This window comes from Tiliqua scincoides, chromosome 5 (genome assembly GCF_035046505.1).
Source record: "Tiliqua scincoides isolate rTilSci1 chromosome 5, rTilSci1.hap2, whole genome shotgun sequence".
Classification (NCBI taxonomy): Eukaryota; Metazoa; Chordata; class Lepidosauria; order Squamata; family Scincidae; genus Tiliqua; species Tiliqua scincoides.
The window spans coordinates 78253448-78271401 of NC_089825.1; the positions used below are offsets into that span (position 1 = coordinate 78253448).

Sequence of the window (17954 nt, forward strand, 5' to 3'; positions counted from 1 at the left end):
CCAACACGTGTCCTGCAGTATGTGTCGGGGCCCAGATCTTCTGGGACAGGCACATGGTTGTCATGGCGGCCATGAAATCCTGAGCTGCACCTGCTGCAGGGGCCTTGGCATGAACATTGAAGTCCCCCAGCACTAACAGGTGGGGGGCCTCCAATGCCACCCCCAAGATCACCCCGGTCAGCTCAGGCAGGGAGACTGTTGGGCAGCAGGGCGGGCGGTACACCAACAGAATCCCAATCCTGTCCGGTCCTCTCAACACAAAAAGCAGGCACACGAACCCAGCAAACTGCTGGACAGGGCACCTGGTAAGGGAGATGGACTCACGATAGACCATTGCAACTCCCCCTCCCTGTCCCTGCAATCTTGGCTGCTGCAACACCTGGAAGCCTGGTGGACAAAGTTCAGAGAAACTAACGCCTCCCTCCATGTCCAACCAGGTCTCTGTAATGCATACCAGGTCGGCTTTCTCATCCAGGATTAAATCCCAGATGATACAGGTCTTGTTATTCACCGACCTGGCATTCAGAAGCAGCAGCTTCAGATCCAGGGACTCACTGCCAAGACCACCAGGCATCCGAGAATTGGGGGAAGGACTAGAAGGGGAGATAATCTGCCTATGATGAACTCTCTTTCTCCTGTAACGGCCTGTCTGACCCCCACCGCCATATCTCCCCTGGCCCGTCACTCTCTTGATAGTGGCACCCTTCCCCTGAGCTCCCTCCTGAGAAAAAACACATGTGGCGAGGCCCCCCCCTTCTGAGACTGGCCTATACAAAGAGAGACACCCAGCAGGACTGCTTATAAGAAAGATAAAAACAAGCAAGCCCAGCACTGGGTGTCTCACAGGCGGATCCTCTGCTGCAAGAAGACTGTTGCTCCTCTCTCCCCTGCCTAAACAGAAGGGGAGGATATCCGACCGCTGTTTTCGGTCCGCTGACCAGGAGGGCACCTGATCTTCGGGGCGCAAGCCCTGGGCCAAGAGCACTTTGGCTCTTGCCCTACGGCTCGCGCCTCTGGCAAGCCCTGCAAAGATGTAGTATACCTGCCAGGGAAGAGGAGGAGGAGAGCAATCAGGTGGTATCCATGTATCCATGGGAGATGATAACCCACATATATACATGCTATTGGGTGAAACAAGAAGGGGAAGTAATGGATCATCCTCAGCGGGCTCTGGTTCCTGGTGACACTTAGCTGTCCTTGCCCATTCTCAATGCAGAGGATTACCATAATTTGAACTTTATGTTGGTACGTGTCTAGGGCTTCCTGTTGGGAAACGCCTGTGCAGCTGCTGATAGCACTTCTTGTTCTCCATTGAAGCAGGCAGGCATGATGGGGAAGAGTGCCTTGAGGAAATGTGTCATGAATGTGGTTTTTCAGTATTCATGGCTAAATTTGTTAAAAATGCAGAGCCTGTAAGAAGAAGATGGCTGGAGCTTGTGGCTCTGTGGGACTATTTGCCTCTCTCTGGATTTGTCTGGGGGAGTTCTTGCTCCTCAGTTCCTCAGTATGGACCTTCAACTTACATGCAAGTGCTCCTGTGGTGTACTCTGGGCCCAATGAAAGCTATTTTGGGTTTGCCTTGGATTTCTACCGGGACAGCAAAGGCAGGTAGGACCCTGGTGGGCAGGGCGCTGGGAGCAGGAGGAAGCTAGATCTGCACCTATGTACAGTCCTACAAGAGGGGAATTGATGCCTGTTCTGGCTTTTCAAGGCAACTTGGGACACACCAACACTTTGGCTACTATCAGGAGGCAGAATTCTGAGCTAGGCAGTCAGATGTCACAGAAACCTTTCACAAGCAGGGCACAGAGCTAAACTGGAAGAAAGCATAATTAAAGATAAAATTATTGAGCATAGGGAAGAATGAGTCTTGCTGAAGGAGAATTAGCATGTTTCTGTGACTAGATCATGGCTCGCTTATGTTCTGATCTAGATATTTGCTGGCAGCCTTTCAGTCTCAGAAGACTGGTATTGCACTCTGAATGGTGGTTGTGGCACAGCGTCTAGTGTGGCTGAAAAGGCCAATTCAGGTGTGAAAATCCCTTCCACACTGGGAGCAAGTGCAGTCTGTCCCTGGTCTGTCTTCCTGGCTATGGGTCTTCCTTCTTTGCCTCTTTGCCTCGGCAAAGTGTCACTTCAAACTGGGAAAGGCCATGCTGCACAGCCTACCTCCAAGCAGAACACTCAGAGGCCAAGGTTTCCCATCTGTTGAGGTTCATTCCTAAGGTTTTCAGAGCCCTCTTGCAGATATCCTTATAACGCAGCTGTGGTCTACCTGTCTATATCTATCTAGATATAATTCTTTAAGATTGCCTGCAGACATCTGGCTAGGGGCAATTCAGCTGACATCGAATACTTGGCCTTTCAAAAAGCTTTTGATGAAGTCCCTCACCAAGGGCTTTTGAGTAAACTTAGCAGTCAGGGAATAAGAGGGCAAGTCCTTTTGGTAACTGGTTAAAGGACAGGAAACAGCAGAAATAAACGGGCAATTTTCACCATGAAATTACCAAAGGATCTGTATTGGGATATGTGCTTTTTAACTAGATCACAAATTATCTAGAATTACAGGTAAACAGGTAAAATTTTACAAATGACACAAAATAATTTGGGGTGGTAAAAACCAAAGCAGATTATGAAGGGCTCCAAAAGGACCACTCAGAGAGCAAAGGAGCAACCTAATGATGAAGTCCAATGCCAGTAAGTGTAAATTGATGCACATTGGGGCTAGAAACATCCCCATTTCGCATGTACACTCAGTGGTGTAGCTAACGCAGTTGATGCCTAGTGCAAAGCCCCCCTCCCCTGCAATGACATCAAATTTAATTAATTAAATTGGGGCTTTTTATTTGTTAAAGTGAGTGAGAAATGTTAGTTAATATTTTGAAATAGCAAGCACTTGTTGAAAGTACTTGTTGCACTTTTAGAGCTCAATCCTATTCATGTCTACTCAGAAGCAAGTCCCATTGTGTTCAGTGAGGCTTACTTCCAGGAAAGTGTGTATAGCAGTGTTTCTCAAACTGTGGATCAGGATGCACTAGATGGGTCGCAAGCCAATTTCAGGTGTGTCCCCATTCATTTCAATATTTTATTTTTAATATAGTAGACTTGATGCTGCTATGGTATGTGACTGTATTTGGGGAAATGTGACAGATCTGTACTTTGAACAGGCTACTATGTTTATGCTTTTTACTCCTGGGTCAGTGTGGGTGGGATTACAGCCTAGGATTGTTAAAAATTTCCCTGCTTGATGATGTCACTTCCGGCCACGACATCACTTTCAGTGGGTCCCGACAAATCCTCATTCTAAAAAGTGGGTCCCAATACTAAAAGTGTGAGAACCACTGGTGTATAGGATTGCAGTCTTACAGAGTTTGTGAGGTGCACACAAAAAAAGAGATCACATTATCTCTGCTGCAAGTAAGGGGATGACCATTGGAAAATAAATTATAGAAGAATCCCTCTGCTTCCCTGCACAGTTCCTCTCCCTGGAGCCAAGCAGCCATTCGCTGCAGGAACAAATGGAAAGTTCAACCACAACATTAATTTTCAAGACCCACTGAACCCTGGATTCGTAGTGAGAACTGAGCCTTGCCTGGGGCTTGTGCAAGAAGCAAACACTCAGTAGTAGTCTAAAAAGGAGACAGTTTTCTCTTTGTGATGGCAGGTTGCTGCTGGCTGGGGGGGACACATTCAGCTGCTGGACAAGATGCCCCCCCGCCGTGTGTGTGTGAGAGAGAAAGAGAGAGAGAGAGAGAGAAACAGGGCAGTGTTTGAGAAAAATGGGAGAGGGCATGTGTGAGAGAAAAATGGGGAGAGGGCATGTGTCTATGTGTAAGAGAAAAGGGCAACGTGTGTATGGCAACCCAATCCTATGCATTCTACTCAGAAGTAAGTCCAATTTGAGTTAATGGGGCTTACTCCCAGGAAAGTGTGGATAGAATTGGGCTGGTGTGTCTGTGAGTGAGGGGAAAGCATTTGTGTGTGGCTGTGTAGGTGGGGGGGGGGGAAAGAGGGCATGTGTCTGTGTGTGAGAGAGGGGCAGCGTGTGTGTCCCTGTGTGAGAGAGAGCATGCTCTGCAGCATCTGGAGAGCCACAGCTTTGCTGCTGCTGCAGGAGCTCTGGCAAAAGGTGTGAGCGGGAGAGAGAGGGACGCTGACAGGACCTGCTGGGCTGCAGAGCGAGGGGCAACAGAGAAGCCTGCCGGGCTTCCCAGAGGCTGATCCCTGGGTGGTGGGGAATGTTGGGCGGGAGTCTAGCCGAGCTAACTGGGGTGGGCGAGTGAGTGGAGGAAGGCTGGCTGCTGGCTGCTGGCTGGCAGGCTGGCAGGGCTCTGAGTGTTGGCTTGATGGCAGCACTACCTGGATGAGGAGGGGGTGGGCCCAGCTCAGTAGCCATGCTCACCATCCTGCATTTTCTGGGATGGGTGCGCTTGGCTGGGCAGGCTGGAGGCTTTGTGTGATGTTATTGCATGTTGTTGCCCCCCCCAAACCTGCTGCCCAGTACATTTGCTACCCCCTGCACCCCCTTAGCTACGCCACTGTCTTGGAACTTGACAAAAGCTTGATAAAATCTTGGTTAGCTTGACAAAAATGTCAAGTCAGTATGCATCAGCAGCAAAGAAGGCAAACTCCATTGCTAGAGGTTGTTGGGAAAGGAATCACAAATAAGATTAATTGGCCCTATATAAGTCTATGGTGTGGCCACATATGGAGTAATGTGTGCTGTTCTGACCACCAGGCCGCACAGAAGAACAATGCAGAGTGGATAAGATGCAACAATCAAAATGATCAGAAGACCAGAGCATCTTTGTTATGAGGAAAGGCTACAATTTGGGGGACTTTTTCACCTGGGGAAAAAAGGCAATAAAGGGGGGCATGACTGAGAAAATTATGCATGGTGGGGAGAGGCTGGATCAAGAGGAGTTCTTCTCCCTCTCTCACAATACTAGAACCAGGGTCATCCAATGAAGCTAATTAGTGGCAGATTTAGAATGGGCAAAAAATATTTTTTTCTCAATGTGCAAATTAGTCTGAGGAATTGCCAGAAGGTGTGTTGATTGCCACTAGCTTGGATGATTTTAAAGGACAATTTCATTGTTGTCATGCCTATCAGTGGCTACTAGTCATGACGGCTGTGCTACCTCCAGGTTCAGTGGAAGGTATACCTCTGAATGTTAGCTCCAGGGGACCAATGGAGGAAGAGGCTTATGTGTTGCCTTCTTCTGTTGTCTTCCCAGAAGCAGCTGGAGGGCTGATGTGGGAGATAAAATGATGGATTAGATGGGCCACTGGCTTGTTCCAACAGGACTTTGCTTACATTCTTATGTACGAGTGATATCTGCATTGCCTGTTGAACCTTGACTTAACTGAGACTCCATGTAGGTGCTGAATAACACAAATGGTTTTATGACATATGTAGTTCCTTGGCAGGGCTCTCAACACATGCCAGTAGCAGTATTTCTCTTCATCTAAGAGGGGAGAGTGGTGAGGGGCCTGGATAGGACCATGAACAATTCACTACACAGGCCTACAAAAAAACGCTTTTTTAAAAAGTTGCCAATGATGTTTGAACGAATTTAGGATATTTTGGAGGTGCTGAAACACACCCCCATTGGTTTTACTTGATTGGCTTTGGGGGTTTTGGGGGTATGGCATAACCACTTTATATGCTGATTCAAGCAACTTCTTCATGAGGAAGCCGACACCAAGGAAGCTGCTCGAATTGGCATATAAGGTAGCTATGCCTTATTGCTAAGCATCTACCCCTGCTAATTGGGTAAGAGGCACTTTTTCAAGTGGGTGCTCCTTTTTTTAGCAGGGGGAGAGTAACTGGCCCACCTCACCCCAGCAATGCCTGTTCTAGTGGCTGCCTACTGGTGTTCTTCTGCATCTTTTTAGATTGTGAGCCCTATTGGGACAGGGAGCCATTTAGTTATTGATTTTTCTCTGTAAACCGCTTTGTGAACTTTTAGTTGAAAAGCGGTAAAAAAATACTGTTAATTAATTAATTGATTGATTGATTAATTAATTAATGCATGCCATACCCCTTAAACTAGAACCTATTGGGCAAAACCGAAGCCATTTTTGAATTCAGCACCCCAGATATGGCCAAGAATAAGTCTAACTTTTAAGACAACAAAGGGCACAATCCTAACCCCCTATGTCAGTGCTTTCCAGCACTGACATAGCGGTGCCAATGGGACATGTGCTGCATCCTGCAGTTGGGTGTCACTCATGGAGGCCTCCTCAAAGTAAGGGAATGTTTGTTCCCTTACCTCAGAGCTGCATTACCCTTACATCAGTGCTGGAAAGCACTGATATAAGGGGTTAGCATTGCACCCAAAATGTGTTATCTGTGATGAACACAATAGCTTGTGTTGCTAAATAATTGTACTGTAAATTGTTAATCCCTAGGGCCTGGAGCAGCCAGAAGCAACTTCTCTGCTTCTGGCTGTCTCAGAAAATGCTCCATTGAAAATAGAAGTGATACCCTTTGCTTAAAGTGGATAGAAGTCACCAGTGGATGTCCTCTGTGTGTCTGATTCTTTTAAAAAGCCTGTGCTATCCCTACGTTGCAGCTGGGACAAACAGGAAGTGGCTTGCCCCTCACTGGAAGTATTCATGCAGAAGTGAGCTTCAGACTGTGGTGGGAGGGGGGGGCAGAATTGCAGCTCTTAGCTGCCACACTAGACTAGTCCTTAAATGGCGGGGGGGGGGGGGTTCTGAGTGAGGAATGTCCTTTCTGTGATGAGTCTTGGCTGTGCATTTAGTAGTAGTAGTAGAAGAAGAAGAATATTTAAATACCACTTTACAACAAGAAGTAGTTCACATAATGGTTTACATAGCCAAATAAATGGTTCCTTGCCCTCAGAAGGTTCCCAATCTTAAAAAGACACAAGAGACACACCAGCAACAGCCACTGGAAAAGGTGCCATGATGGAGTGAAGGAGGACAGTTGCAGCCCCCCTGCTCAATATAAGAGGACACCTTTTTAAAAGGTGCTTCTTTGCCTAGTTAGCAGGGAGTTTTCTGCAGAGAATGTGTTGGGACCTTTCATAAACCTTGGACCTGATGTCTTAACTAATTGATGTATTTTATTGATTCATAGCATTTTTGCCCCATGCTTCTGTCAATGACATAAAACCAATAAAAACGGGAAATCATCAGAACAGTAAAAGATATTTTTTCCTTCACCTTGATGGTAGTGACTGCTATTGCTGCTCACAGAGTGCAGTTGGTGGGTCTCCCGATCACTGTTGGGAAAGGAAGGAATTGGACTTAGGAGGAGATGAACACATCCTTTGTCTCACTGGCTGCTGCTTTTTGTCCCTCAGGTTCACAAGGCCAAAGTTGGTTCTACAGCAAAAGTTCCCACGCCCAGATTTGTGGTGTGCCCGATGAGGGGTCCACAGTTGGTCACTGATCTTTCTTTTCTTTTTCTAGCATGAATGTGGTTGTGGGGGCCCCTCTAGACAACACCTCACAGCCTGGTGTGATTGAAGGGGGTTCTGTCTATCTATGCCCCTGGGCATCCAGTGGCAGCTCCTGCACTCCCATTGAGTTTGATGCTAAAGGTGAGTGATGCAACCGTACAGGCCAATTGTTCCCTTCTGTGAGAAACTGGTCACGCAGTGAGGGAAAGTCTCACTGCCACCATTAACTGTGCATACAAGTCATAGGGGTGTGTGTGTGAGGTGTCCCTCAAACCAACCTTCCCTCTAACCTGTATAGTTTAGAGCAGCCATTTTCAACCGCTGTCTCATGGCACACTGGTGTGCCACGAATGGTCCCCAGGTGTGCTGTGGGAATTTGGGAGAGGGTCATTTATCAATAGGACCATTGGGGGATGTGAGCCCCCATTAACAGCACAGTGTGCCTTGTCAATTGTCAAAAAGCTGATGGTGTGCCTTGACCATTTTAGTGCCTTGCCAGTGTGCCACAAGATAAAAAAAGGTTGAAAATCACTGGTTTTGAGATTAACTAAGATGTAAAATTAAATATGTAAGGAAATGGAAAATTGTAGAAAAGGAGCCATGTGAGGGTTTGGGAGATTGGGGGCTGAGGTTCCACCTGATCAGTTTTACACAAGGGTTTTTAAAAAAAATAGATGCTATAAGATACAACTTTTAAGGCCTCATTAATACACTATTTTTGCAGCTTATATTAATAATTAAAAATGTTAAGTTCTGACAGAAAAGCAACATTGTTCAGCAGTCTTTGACACAGAAAGCTGACATAGCTACGACTATAGCTTAAGGCCAGTCCAGCCCATCCATGAGGCCCACTGAAGCAGTAACTTCAGGCAGCAGAATGGTGGTGGGGGGTGCCCATTGCTCTCCACCTGCTTGCCTCCACTACTCCTCTTTCCATTCCCTGGACAAAGTGGGGACAATGTGGAGGGGAGAAGTGTGCTGAACTGGATCTGTGAAGAATGGGAGGAACAGAGGCTGGAACATCATCAGGAAAGTGGGAGTGTATTTGGTATGCTGCCTCAGGAGTCAGGAAGCCTTGGACCAACCATGGCTTGAGGCATCCCTGTCATGAATATGTACGGTTTAGGCCTAGTAACATGTAAAGCCTGAACCAAGCTAAAACAGTAACACAGAAGTGGCTTGCAGTCCTAGCTGCTAAGAATTTACAACTCAATGGAAGGTGATTATGTAGCACCTAGGCAGCCAGAAAGACGCCCATCAAGGATGGAATGCAACTGTAGATCTCCAGGGGGGAGGGAAGAGCTGAGAGGGTGAGCTTCCAGCCCCACTTCCGGAGGACAGGGTCTTTGGTCTTTGTCTCTGGGTGAGAGCGGTGGTGGGTGCACATCCTGCCCCGCCAGGCCAGGACCATGTGGCCATAGGTAACTGGCCTGAGGATCTACAAAAGAAGCTGACCCAGGTGAGGGTTAGAGAATAATAGAGTTAGCCAGTTAACTTTGTTGTTTTATGCTGATATGTTTCCTAGAAGTTTTTAGGATAAAAACTTTTAGAAGATAAAATGTGGTACACACAAAAGTCCAAGATACCATGTTGGCTAGAAAAAACTGGCAGAGAGACACTTGCAAAACTTTCCCTCCCAGAAGTGTGAGACAAAGTGAACACCAAAGGAGCTTCCATACCAAGCTGAAATTTGGCACATACCTTTCCAAATATACAGAGATTACAAAAAAGCTCTTTAAATGATACATTAAACATATACGGGTCAAAACTGCATTCATCTTACTTCATGATTAGGCATTTGGGCACAAAGCTGAGCACAAAGTTGGGGCAGAGTCATGAGAGGGAAAGTTTCATGTCTCTTCCATTTCAGGAGTGGCTAAATTGCACTGGGAATGATGGGAATGTCTTCCCTGTCTGTGTGAACAGAAAGATTGAACACTCCAAATGTGGTTCATGGCAGGAAGGGATAACGAAGAGGTTTTTTGTCTCTATCTTCTGTCGCTCGTTAATTGCTTATTTATTCATTTATCATACTACTTTTTATTTACATGATTGCACCTTATTACATTACATTATTGCACTACTTTTTATTTCTTTACCGCTTTTCTTCTTTTTATGCATGGCCACTACTACTGACCAGGAGACCAAACCGAGCAATATCATACAATTACTGTGAAAACCTTCAAGTCTAAACAGTGGTTTGGCGCGTCTGTGAATACCTGGAAAGATAACATCATGGTGGGTACCAGAAGCTGGTCATCTCCAATAAGATAAGTAATAGGGAGTGAAGGAAAACTTGGTACCAATTGGGACTCTGGGCTTTGAATGTTTGACCTGATATTCTGGTTAAATTTTGATAGACTTTTTCAAATGGGAAGTCTTTATGCAAAATTATAATATAGCAATAAGAATGTATGCAATAAAGTGTGTACAAATGATTTCCTCCTAACCGCAATAGTGCTTCTCAGCCCCAGTCCGGCTTCAAAAGCTGAGTAATCAGAAATATGTAATAGTGGGAGTCTTGATTCAGAGCAGAGAATCTTGATGAAGCAAAAAATTGTCTATTTAAAGAGTTTTAAATGCTAGGAGGTTGACTCTTGTGCTCAAGAGAGGAAGCACACTGTAGTCAGTGAACAGTTTTAAAAACTTGATGCATATCTGTCCTGCAAACTTATATTCATTTTATACCTTTCACTCTCACGGATTCCCACAAAGTTCCCTGTCATACCCAACCCAGAACTGCTGTTCTGAGGCTTCCTTTGAAAGAGGTAATAAACTATTAAATCTAAATTGTTTACAAGGTAGACATGTCCTAAGAAAATTCTCTCAAATAGTTTAATTACTTCTCTTGTTAAAGCCATTTCTGCGCAGCTCACAGGTGTACACATTTGATCCCTGTTGCGTATATGCAACGTTGGGCAGAAATGGCTTAAAGGGGTCTATATGTGTTTATACCAATATCAAAAGAAAATCAAAAACCTTTTAGAATATTTGCAAGACTGCACTAGGAATGGAATGTAGCAGCAGTGGTGATGCAACCTAGCATGCTGCCCAGTGCTACCTCAGATCCACTGCTGCAGCCAATTAAAAAAAAAATCTTCTCCTTACTTTGCTGTTGGCTCAGTTTCTTCAAATGCCAAAGTGCAGGAGTTCCAGTTAGATTTAAAGGGACCAGAGCTTCTTTGTTCATACAGTCCCTGTAAATCAAAGCAAAATTCCTGCACTTCCTGTTTGGTGAAACTGCACCAGAAGCAAGATAAGGAGGCAGGTTATTCATTCCTGCATGCTAATGGTGTGTAGAAAGTGGATCAATGTGACTTAATTCCTTGGCAGGTCGGTGGGAGGTGGTGGTGGTAGTGACACCCTTGGCGTGACTTGGTCACCCTGCCACTCCTCCCACAATCTGCTGCAGATATAACCAGCATCAGGGCAGGAGGTCTGGTCTAGAGGGTAGAGCCTCCGTCTGCCTGAAGATAACATTCACAAGGTCGCCAGTTCGAGGCCACCGGCACCGTGCGACCTTGAAGCAGCTGACAAGCTGAAGCTGAGCTATTCCATCTGCTCTGAGTGTGGGAGGATGGAGGCCAGAATGTGAAGCCAGATCGGAATGAAACACCTTGAATGTAGTGGTTCTTGAAAGAAAGAACCTTCTTTCAAATTGTAAAAATCCCTATTTAATAAGGGATTTAAATAAAAGCCTGCCTATGTAAACCGCCTTGAATAAAGTCTTGAATAAAGACCAAGAAAGGCAGTATATAAATACCTGTTATTATTTATTATTTTATCACCTCACCTAATGAATGGGCTATTCCTGTGAGGCAAGGAAAGAGAAGCAGTTTACCTGCATCCAGTGATGCCACTATGCAAGTCAGTAGGCCTTTATAACAACCAATTGTTGAAATACACTTCAATGCTATGCACATTTACTTGGAGGTCAGTTCCACTAAACTCAGCAAGATTTGCTACTGAACAGGATTACTGCACAGGATTGTGCTGCTTGTCTTTGCTCCAGGAACTGGATTGTCTTCAGTTCAACATGAAGCACAAAAAAGAAAAAGGAAAAAAAACAGAACTGGTTTGATGAGGGTGGGAGTCAGGAGGAGAATATGTTTGACAGCTCCATCAATGACTCTCATACTCTTAAAACCTTACTTCTATCTACAACCTTGATGAAACACCATCAGCAATTAGGAACACTGCTAAGTGAATAGGATTGTGGGGATGTTTTCCTTATACATTTATTTAAGTCTACTAAGAACAGGGTCACCCGCCCTCCTGGATTGATTTGAAATCTCCATAAATCAGCATGAATCTTCAGGTGACTACAGAAAGCAATCCAGGAGACTTTTACAGGCCTTCCTCAGCTAAATGACATCAGATCATGTTGAGGTAAAATAACACCAGGGACCATTACTGTCAGAGCTGGTGACCCGAACTAAGAATGGTCATTAGGATGGGCTGTAATTCACCTGGGAGGCTGAGCTGTGGTGAAACCTCCAGGCTTGCATTCAAACCATCCCGTTCACCTCAGTGAGGCTTGTGCAGGAGAAGTTCCAAAGGATTCCTTGCACCTTTGGCTGGCTTGTTCGAGCCATGGGTTAGCGCTGTGCATTCCCATCTTTGTAACCTGAGGGGAGAGACCTTTTGCTATTCATTTTGTATAGATGTGAATGCCTGGAAAGGGGATGAGAGTTACGGCCACTGGCCCTGTCCTCCCCCAAACCCATGTGTTCCAAAATGTTTTGCAATTTGTTCCATGCAACAACAGAGCACATGGAGTCTGCTTAAAGAGACTACGTACATTTGGGTGTATGCACATTGATGATGATGATGATGATGATGATACAGGTATTTCTATACCGCCTTTGTTGGTCCTCAGATTTCTCCTCAGACTTTATTCAAGGCGGTTTACATAGGCAGGCAATTTAAATCCCCATAGGGATTTTTACAATTTGAAATAAGGTTCTGTCTTTCAAGAAACCACAACATTCAGATGTTTCTTTCTGATTTGGCCGCACATTCTGGCCTCCATCCTCCCACGCTCAGAGCAGATGGAATAACTCTGCTCAGCTTCTCAGCTGCTTCAAGGTCGCACAATGCCGGCGGCCTCGAACTGGAGACCTGCGGATGTTATCTTCAGGCAAACGGAGGCTCAACCCTCTGGACCAGACCTCCTGCCCTTAGGGTTGTCTCTGCTTTTTGGTTAAAGACATAGGTTTTGGAGGGGACATCTCTGCTGCCTCTCCTCTCCACTCTGTATTTAGTTTGCCAGACCCAATCCATGCTGATCTGGTGGCTGAAGCAGCATCAGATACTGCTGGCCACCACCAGTGTGCACACTCGCACTTTCCTAATCCCCATCACTGCTGTCACATCGCCTCTGCTGTTGCTGCTTCTTCAAACTGGCCAGGTGGGAGCGGAACCCCTCTGCTCCCACCAGGTTTAGAAGAAGCAGTGGGGGGTGGCTGGGGGAGGGAACAAATCAGCACAGGTGGCAATGGACCAGAGGCAGTAGCTACACACATAGTTGCAGCTCCCCATTTCATTCCTTTGCTGTGTGCATCCACTCTGGCACCAGATATTTCGGTCATTCAATAGCACACAACTATGTGACATTATGAGCTCCCACCCCACGAATCTCATGTTTGAATGTGCTGGTAACCCATCCAACCCTAAAGTGCACGTTATGCAAACAAGCCCTTGAACATGTGCTGGTTCTTGCCTTTGACATGGTGATTTCTACATGAACTGAGCACCTGCAGAGGGCTGAAGTTTCTGTGTCATGAAATTTACCCATGAGCTTGACAGTCATTAGCGATGTCTCCAACTTGCGCCAGTTCCACTGGAAATCAGCTCAGCGGTTTGTAACTCCTAAACAACCTGAATGTACCTCCCAGAGGCTGCGAGATTAATTCTGCAACATTCCCCTATCCCTTCGTCCTACAGGCTTGTGCCCCTCTGCAACACTGGAATGCCTTTGAAAATTACAATGAGGCCACGAAGACTCCTGTAGGCAGTTGCCTTGTGGCCACAGGAGGCCTGAAGCATATTGTTGAATATTCACCATGCCGTCAAGTCCAAATGCACTCATTTTACAGCTCACGCCACTATAGTGAGTACAGGTTGCATGTAGTGGAGAAGTAGTGATCTGACACCATGGAAAAATCCAGGCTTTAAATGAATGATGGGAAGAAACCCTGCCCAGAACCTTTGCCTTGGAGATCATGAACCACAACTCACACACCCACAATTGCCTTTGTTTTTCAGGTCACTTACGTCTGTCTTAATGACTCTTGTGAATTGCACTGAGAAGTCTTCTACAACATCTTAGCTGCTTAGCCACCACCAAATTGTGTGAATTGTCCCACAAAACCCATGCTTGTGGAGTTGCTGGAGGCCCTAGCCTAGAACAAAATCCAGCATTGCCTCCTTCCCAGCTTACCGGCAATGAAAACAGGAAGCAGGCATTCCAATCCTTCTCATTGATGAATTGGGGGGGGGGGGATATTTGGCAGCTGACTGGTGAGACTGAAGGGGTTTAACACAGCCAGGTTGGCTCTTATGATTGTGGGTCATAAGCCGGTGTGCAACCTGGCTGATCTCCGACAAGCCTATTTAAAGTGTCTCATTGCTGAAAAGGATAATGAGCACCGCGCATGCTCAGAAGTTAAAGCTGTGTGTTAGGGATGTCTGGCTCCTGTTTGCAGCTGCTTTTGTTTTGAAAAACACATTATGCATCTGCCCAGAGAGTTACCACTGTGTGTTCCTGAACACCATGTTTAGGGCAGTGGTTCTCAGTGTGAGACAGGCCTCATGTTCCAAAGGGGGCATGAAACCCATCAAGGGGGAAGCACAGTATGTGTGGAAAGAATAGTGGCTTATCACTAAGTGTTCTTTTGCTTGCTTGCCTTTTGCCAGTAAATGATAACCGCTACTGTGAAGCCGGATTCAGCCTTGCCATCTCTGATGTAAGTTTTACAAGAGAGGGGAGCGGTAAACAATGGGCATGTGTACTCTACAAACTGGAAGTGGTTCAAGCATGGCTTCCCCTGGGGTATTCTGGAAACTATAATCCAGTGAGGGACTACACAACTGTTCTCAGTAACCTCGCAGACTGCAGTTTCCCCAAGTTCTTTAGTCGATCTTTGCAGTATAGTTGCAGCTAATGCATATGCTAGCCTCTTCGTGTAAGTAATAACTGGAGGAGGAATATGGGAAGTAATCATTGATTTCACTGGAAGACTAGAAATGTGGCCCCAGAAACTGCTGGGAAAAACCTGCACATAAGGAGGCTTCCTAGCCAAGACACAGAATTCAGAAATTGGCAGTTCTAGGTTAGGGGGTAACTGGTGCAATCTTCTGAGCCAGAAATCTGACTTCTTTAACACAGTCCAAACAAGGTTGCAGGTTTCCTCAGACCAGCTATTTACCCAAGTGTTTGAAGTTGACTTTGGGATCACACAGAAATCTTTGTTCAAAGTTCAGAGCAAAGGGGGGTATGTTCATACACAGAGATGTTTATGTTCTTGATTTTGCACAAGTATGTAAGGAACTGGCCAGACAGGCATGCCATCTCCTGGGTCTAGACTAGAGAATGCCACTGTGTGAATGATTTATGTGGTATGCCGCTGCTTTTCATGGCTATATTGTTTGCTCTAACCTAATATCTTCTCCTCACAGTCTGGGAGGCTGTTACTTGGGGCACCTGGTGGATACTACTTTGGAGGTAAGTACCTTGACTTGCTACTCCTGCACAGGAGAGGCTGTAGGCTCTGAGCAGTGCATGTGAGAGCAGAGAAGGAAATACATGTTCAGTTCTCTTTCAATTACTCCTATTAAGTTGGAGGAAATCAGTTGGATTGTGTAATATCATTAAAGGGCAGCAAGTGTTACATTTTAAAATCATTCTGTGTTTTTAAATCACTGGGATGTGGGGAACAATGACATATTTTGGATTTTCCACTTCTGTTTGTGCTCCTTTGCGCTCCTAGTCATGCTATCATAAGATAATTTGTGTGTGTCTTTTCTAGGTCTGATTGCCTCAGTTGACTTATCAGCAATCCAAATGAACTTCCTTCCTACTCATAATCTGTTGCCGGCAGTGAACCAAGTCAAAGTCACGAGAGATCACACAGACTGGACATACAATGATGCATACCGTGGTTAAGTAACAGACAAGCATTTTCTTCTTCAAGTTGGGAAGAGAGGAGTTCAAATGCTTTACACAGAAAGTGGTCTTGTACTCAAATGTGCATCTAGCTTAGTACTGCATCTAGCTTAGTACTGGTGACACTAACCAACAGCAGCTCTCTTGATTTCAGATGGGACTAGGCCAGCCATGCTTGGCGACAGGCAGGATTGAACATGGAACCAGTTACAAAGCATGTGCTGCAATTAAGCTACATCCCATCCCAAGAAATAGGCTAAGACAGTGGTTCTCAAACCTTTAGCACCAAAACCCACTTTTCAAAATGATGCACTCTCAGGACCCACCTAGCTTTATGAGACTTAAAGGTGATCTAGAAGAATCGATACTTACAAGTAATAATTTATTTACTTGCAAAAAATTCAATCCATTTCTTGTAATAAGGCAGCCCTAATTAATAGGCTCAAGGCTTGAGGGGCTTAGTTATGTGACCCAGCCTTCACCTGCCCCCACAGGTGTAGGAAAAAACCACACCAGAAAAAAGACACTCAAACATTTATCTCCCTATATTTAAACAAGCTTGTAAATTGCAGGAGCCAGCTGTTTGCAGGGCAGTTAGCAGATATTTTGGAACAGTCCCAAAGTTTGAAACAATTCATTATCTCATCTTTCCATCACCTGTGTTTTCATTAGAGGCTTTGTGGGTCCTGACCCAAAAATGCTGGTCTAAGGGCTTAGCAGTGGATAAAAGCTGGTGATTCTTCTCCCACCCTCTCTAATGCAGCAGTTGCTGCTCTTGTGCCTAAAATATATGACAAGACAGAACCCAAACATCCTGGCTCCCAGCAAAATACCCCTTTCTTAAGCCACTAGAGCAGGGCTGGGCAAATTTTCAACTTTAGAGATCCTGAACTTTACAATTTATGGAAGAGAGAATTTCAGCAAGTGCAACTTGTCATCTCACAGATGACAAGCTGCATCTGCTGAAATTCTCTCTCCTACACAATTGTTAAAGTACAGGACCCCTAAAGTTGAAAGTTTGCCCACCCCTGTGCTAGAGAAGGGGTTATTTTGTGGGGGGGGGGGGAAGAGCAGCAGAAGAAAGGGCAAATACATTTCAAGAGGAATGGGAACTATATGTCACCTCTGACCCAAAAGAAACACGGTTATGCAGTGATTCTTCACTTTACTTTCCCTTTCCATGCAATAATACCTTCCTCCCTGTGCTGCCTTGATTTGCACTGTGGCATAGAGATACACAATTGAGATAGAACGCTCCTAGATCAGGGCTGCAGGCACAACAAAGTTAAAAATTCAACCCCAAGGGAACCCAAACTCTGAAGCTTTTGTCAATCATGCACATTAAGTAGGCTTACATCTATTCTTGCAACTAATTTATTGGCCAGGTATGTCCTCATGAAACACACAAGACAAGAAGACTTGGTATGAAATTGAGCCATGTTTATTGAATGGAAAACAGATAACCATCAATAACTTTAGTGGGTCCTGTCTAGGGCACTCCACCCTCCACCCCATATCTAATCTGCCAAGACCCCCTTGGACAAAACCACCCTGGCTTGAAACCTGGGATGGTCTCATGGCACCCCCAACTTTCTCATTGCCAATCTCTGGAAAGAGGGCCAAACAACTAGGAAGCTGAATTGTTTTGCCTGCCTCAAGCTGGAGAACATTTAAGGTAGACATTGCAATTCAAGTCTGAAGGGTCACCAGCCTGCATCCCCGTGCCTGACGGCCCAAAACACTGGCTCTGGTTTCCCTTCAAACTCTCACTTGCCTGAGGGCAGATACCAGATCTCAACTCTACTCCCTGAACCACCCTATACCTGCCAACCATGGCCTTCCTGTCTAACAACCCAACTGAGAACAGTCCAGGGTAGGCAAAAAAAACTCCCCTGCCAGGCCAATCAGGAGTGGAGCAAAAAATTCCTACCCAGCCCCAAACAGCAACCAGCTAATCTCGGACTGTGTCAACAGGCTCCAGCTCCTCATTCACCCCAGTCAGTTTTAAAGCCCTTGTGTCTGCAGTTTTCAAACTCTCTGGGAGTTTGAAACCCGCAGTAAGTCTTTGCAGGGGCAGGGAGGCGGCAGGGGGAAGGCAGCAATGTGATCCCCAGGATCCTGTTGCTCAGGAGGCTGCAGGGACTGGGATGCACTCACCAGTCCCTGCAGCAGCCATCCCTGTGTGGGGGGAGCCCTGCGCAAGTGCCTGCAGGGCACCCCAGGTCAGGGAAAGGGAGAGTGGAGCGATCTGCTCTGCCTCCACCGCCCCCAGCAGCACGATCTTGCAGATCACACAGCTGCCTTCCCCCCATCTCCTGGCTGCCCCCACCCCTTAAGGGGGCAAAGACCCACAG

The 17954-nt window shown here is 46.0% G+C and overlaps 1 protein-coding gene across 1 annotated transcript in view; it reads left to right on the forward strand.

Moving 5' to 3' along the window:
- The first annotated feature begins 1423 nt into the window (after positions 1-1423).
- The window catches only part of ITGA2B (integrin subunit alpha 2b), a 57079-nt gene continuing 40548 nt past the window's right edge, over positions 1424-17954 (forward strand). Inside the window, exons 1-7 of the mRNA XM_066629237.1 lie at positions 1424-1608; positions 7444-7574; positions 9574-9671; positions 13380-13545; positions 14352-14401; positions 15114-15159; positions 15464-15595. Of these exons, the coding sequence (XP_066485334.1) occupies positions 1424-1608; positions 7444-7574; positions 9574-9671; positions 13380-13545; positions 14352-14401; positions 15114-15159; positions 15464-15595 (808 nt within the window). The remainder of the gene's footprint in view (positions 1609-7443; positions 7575-9573; positions 9672-13379; positions 13546-14351; positions 14402-15113; positions 15160-15463; positions 15596-17954) is intronic.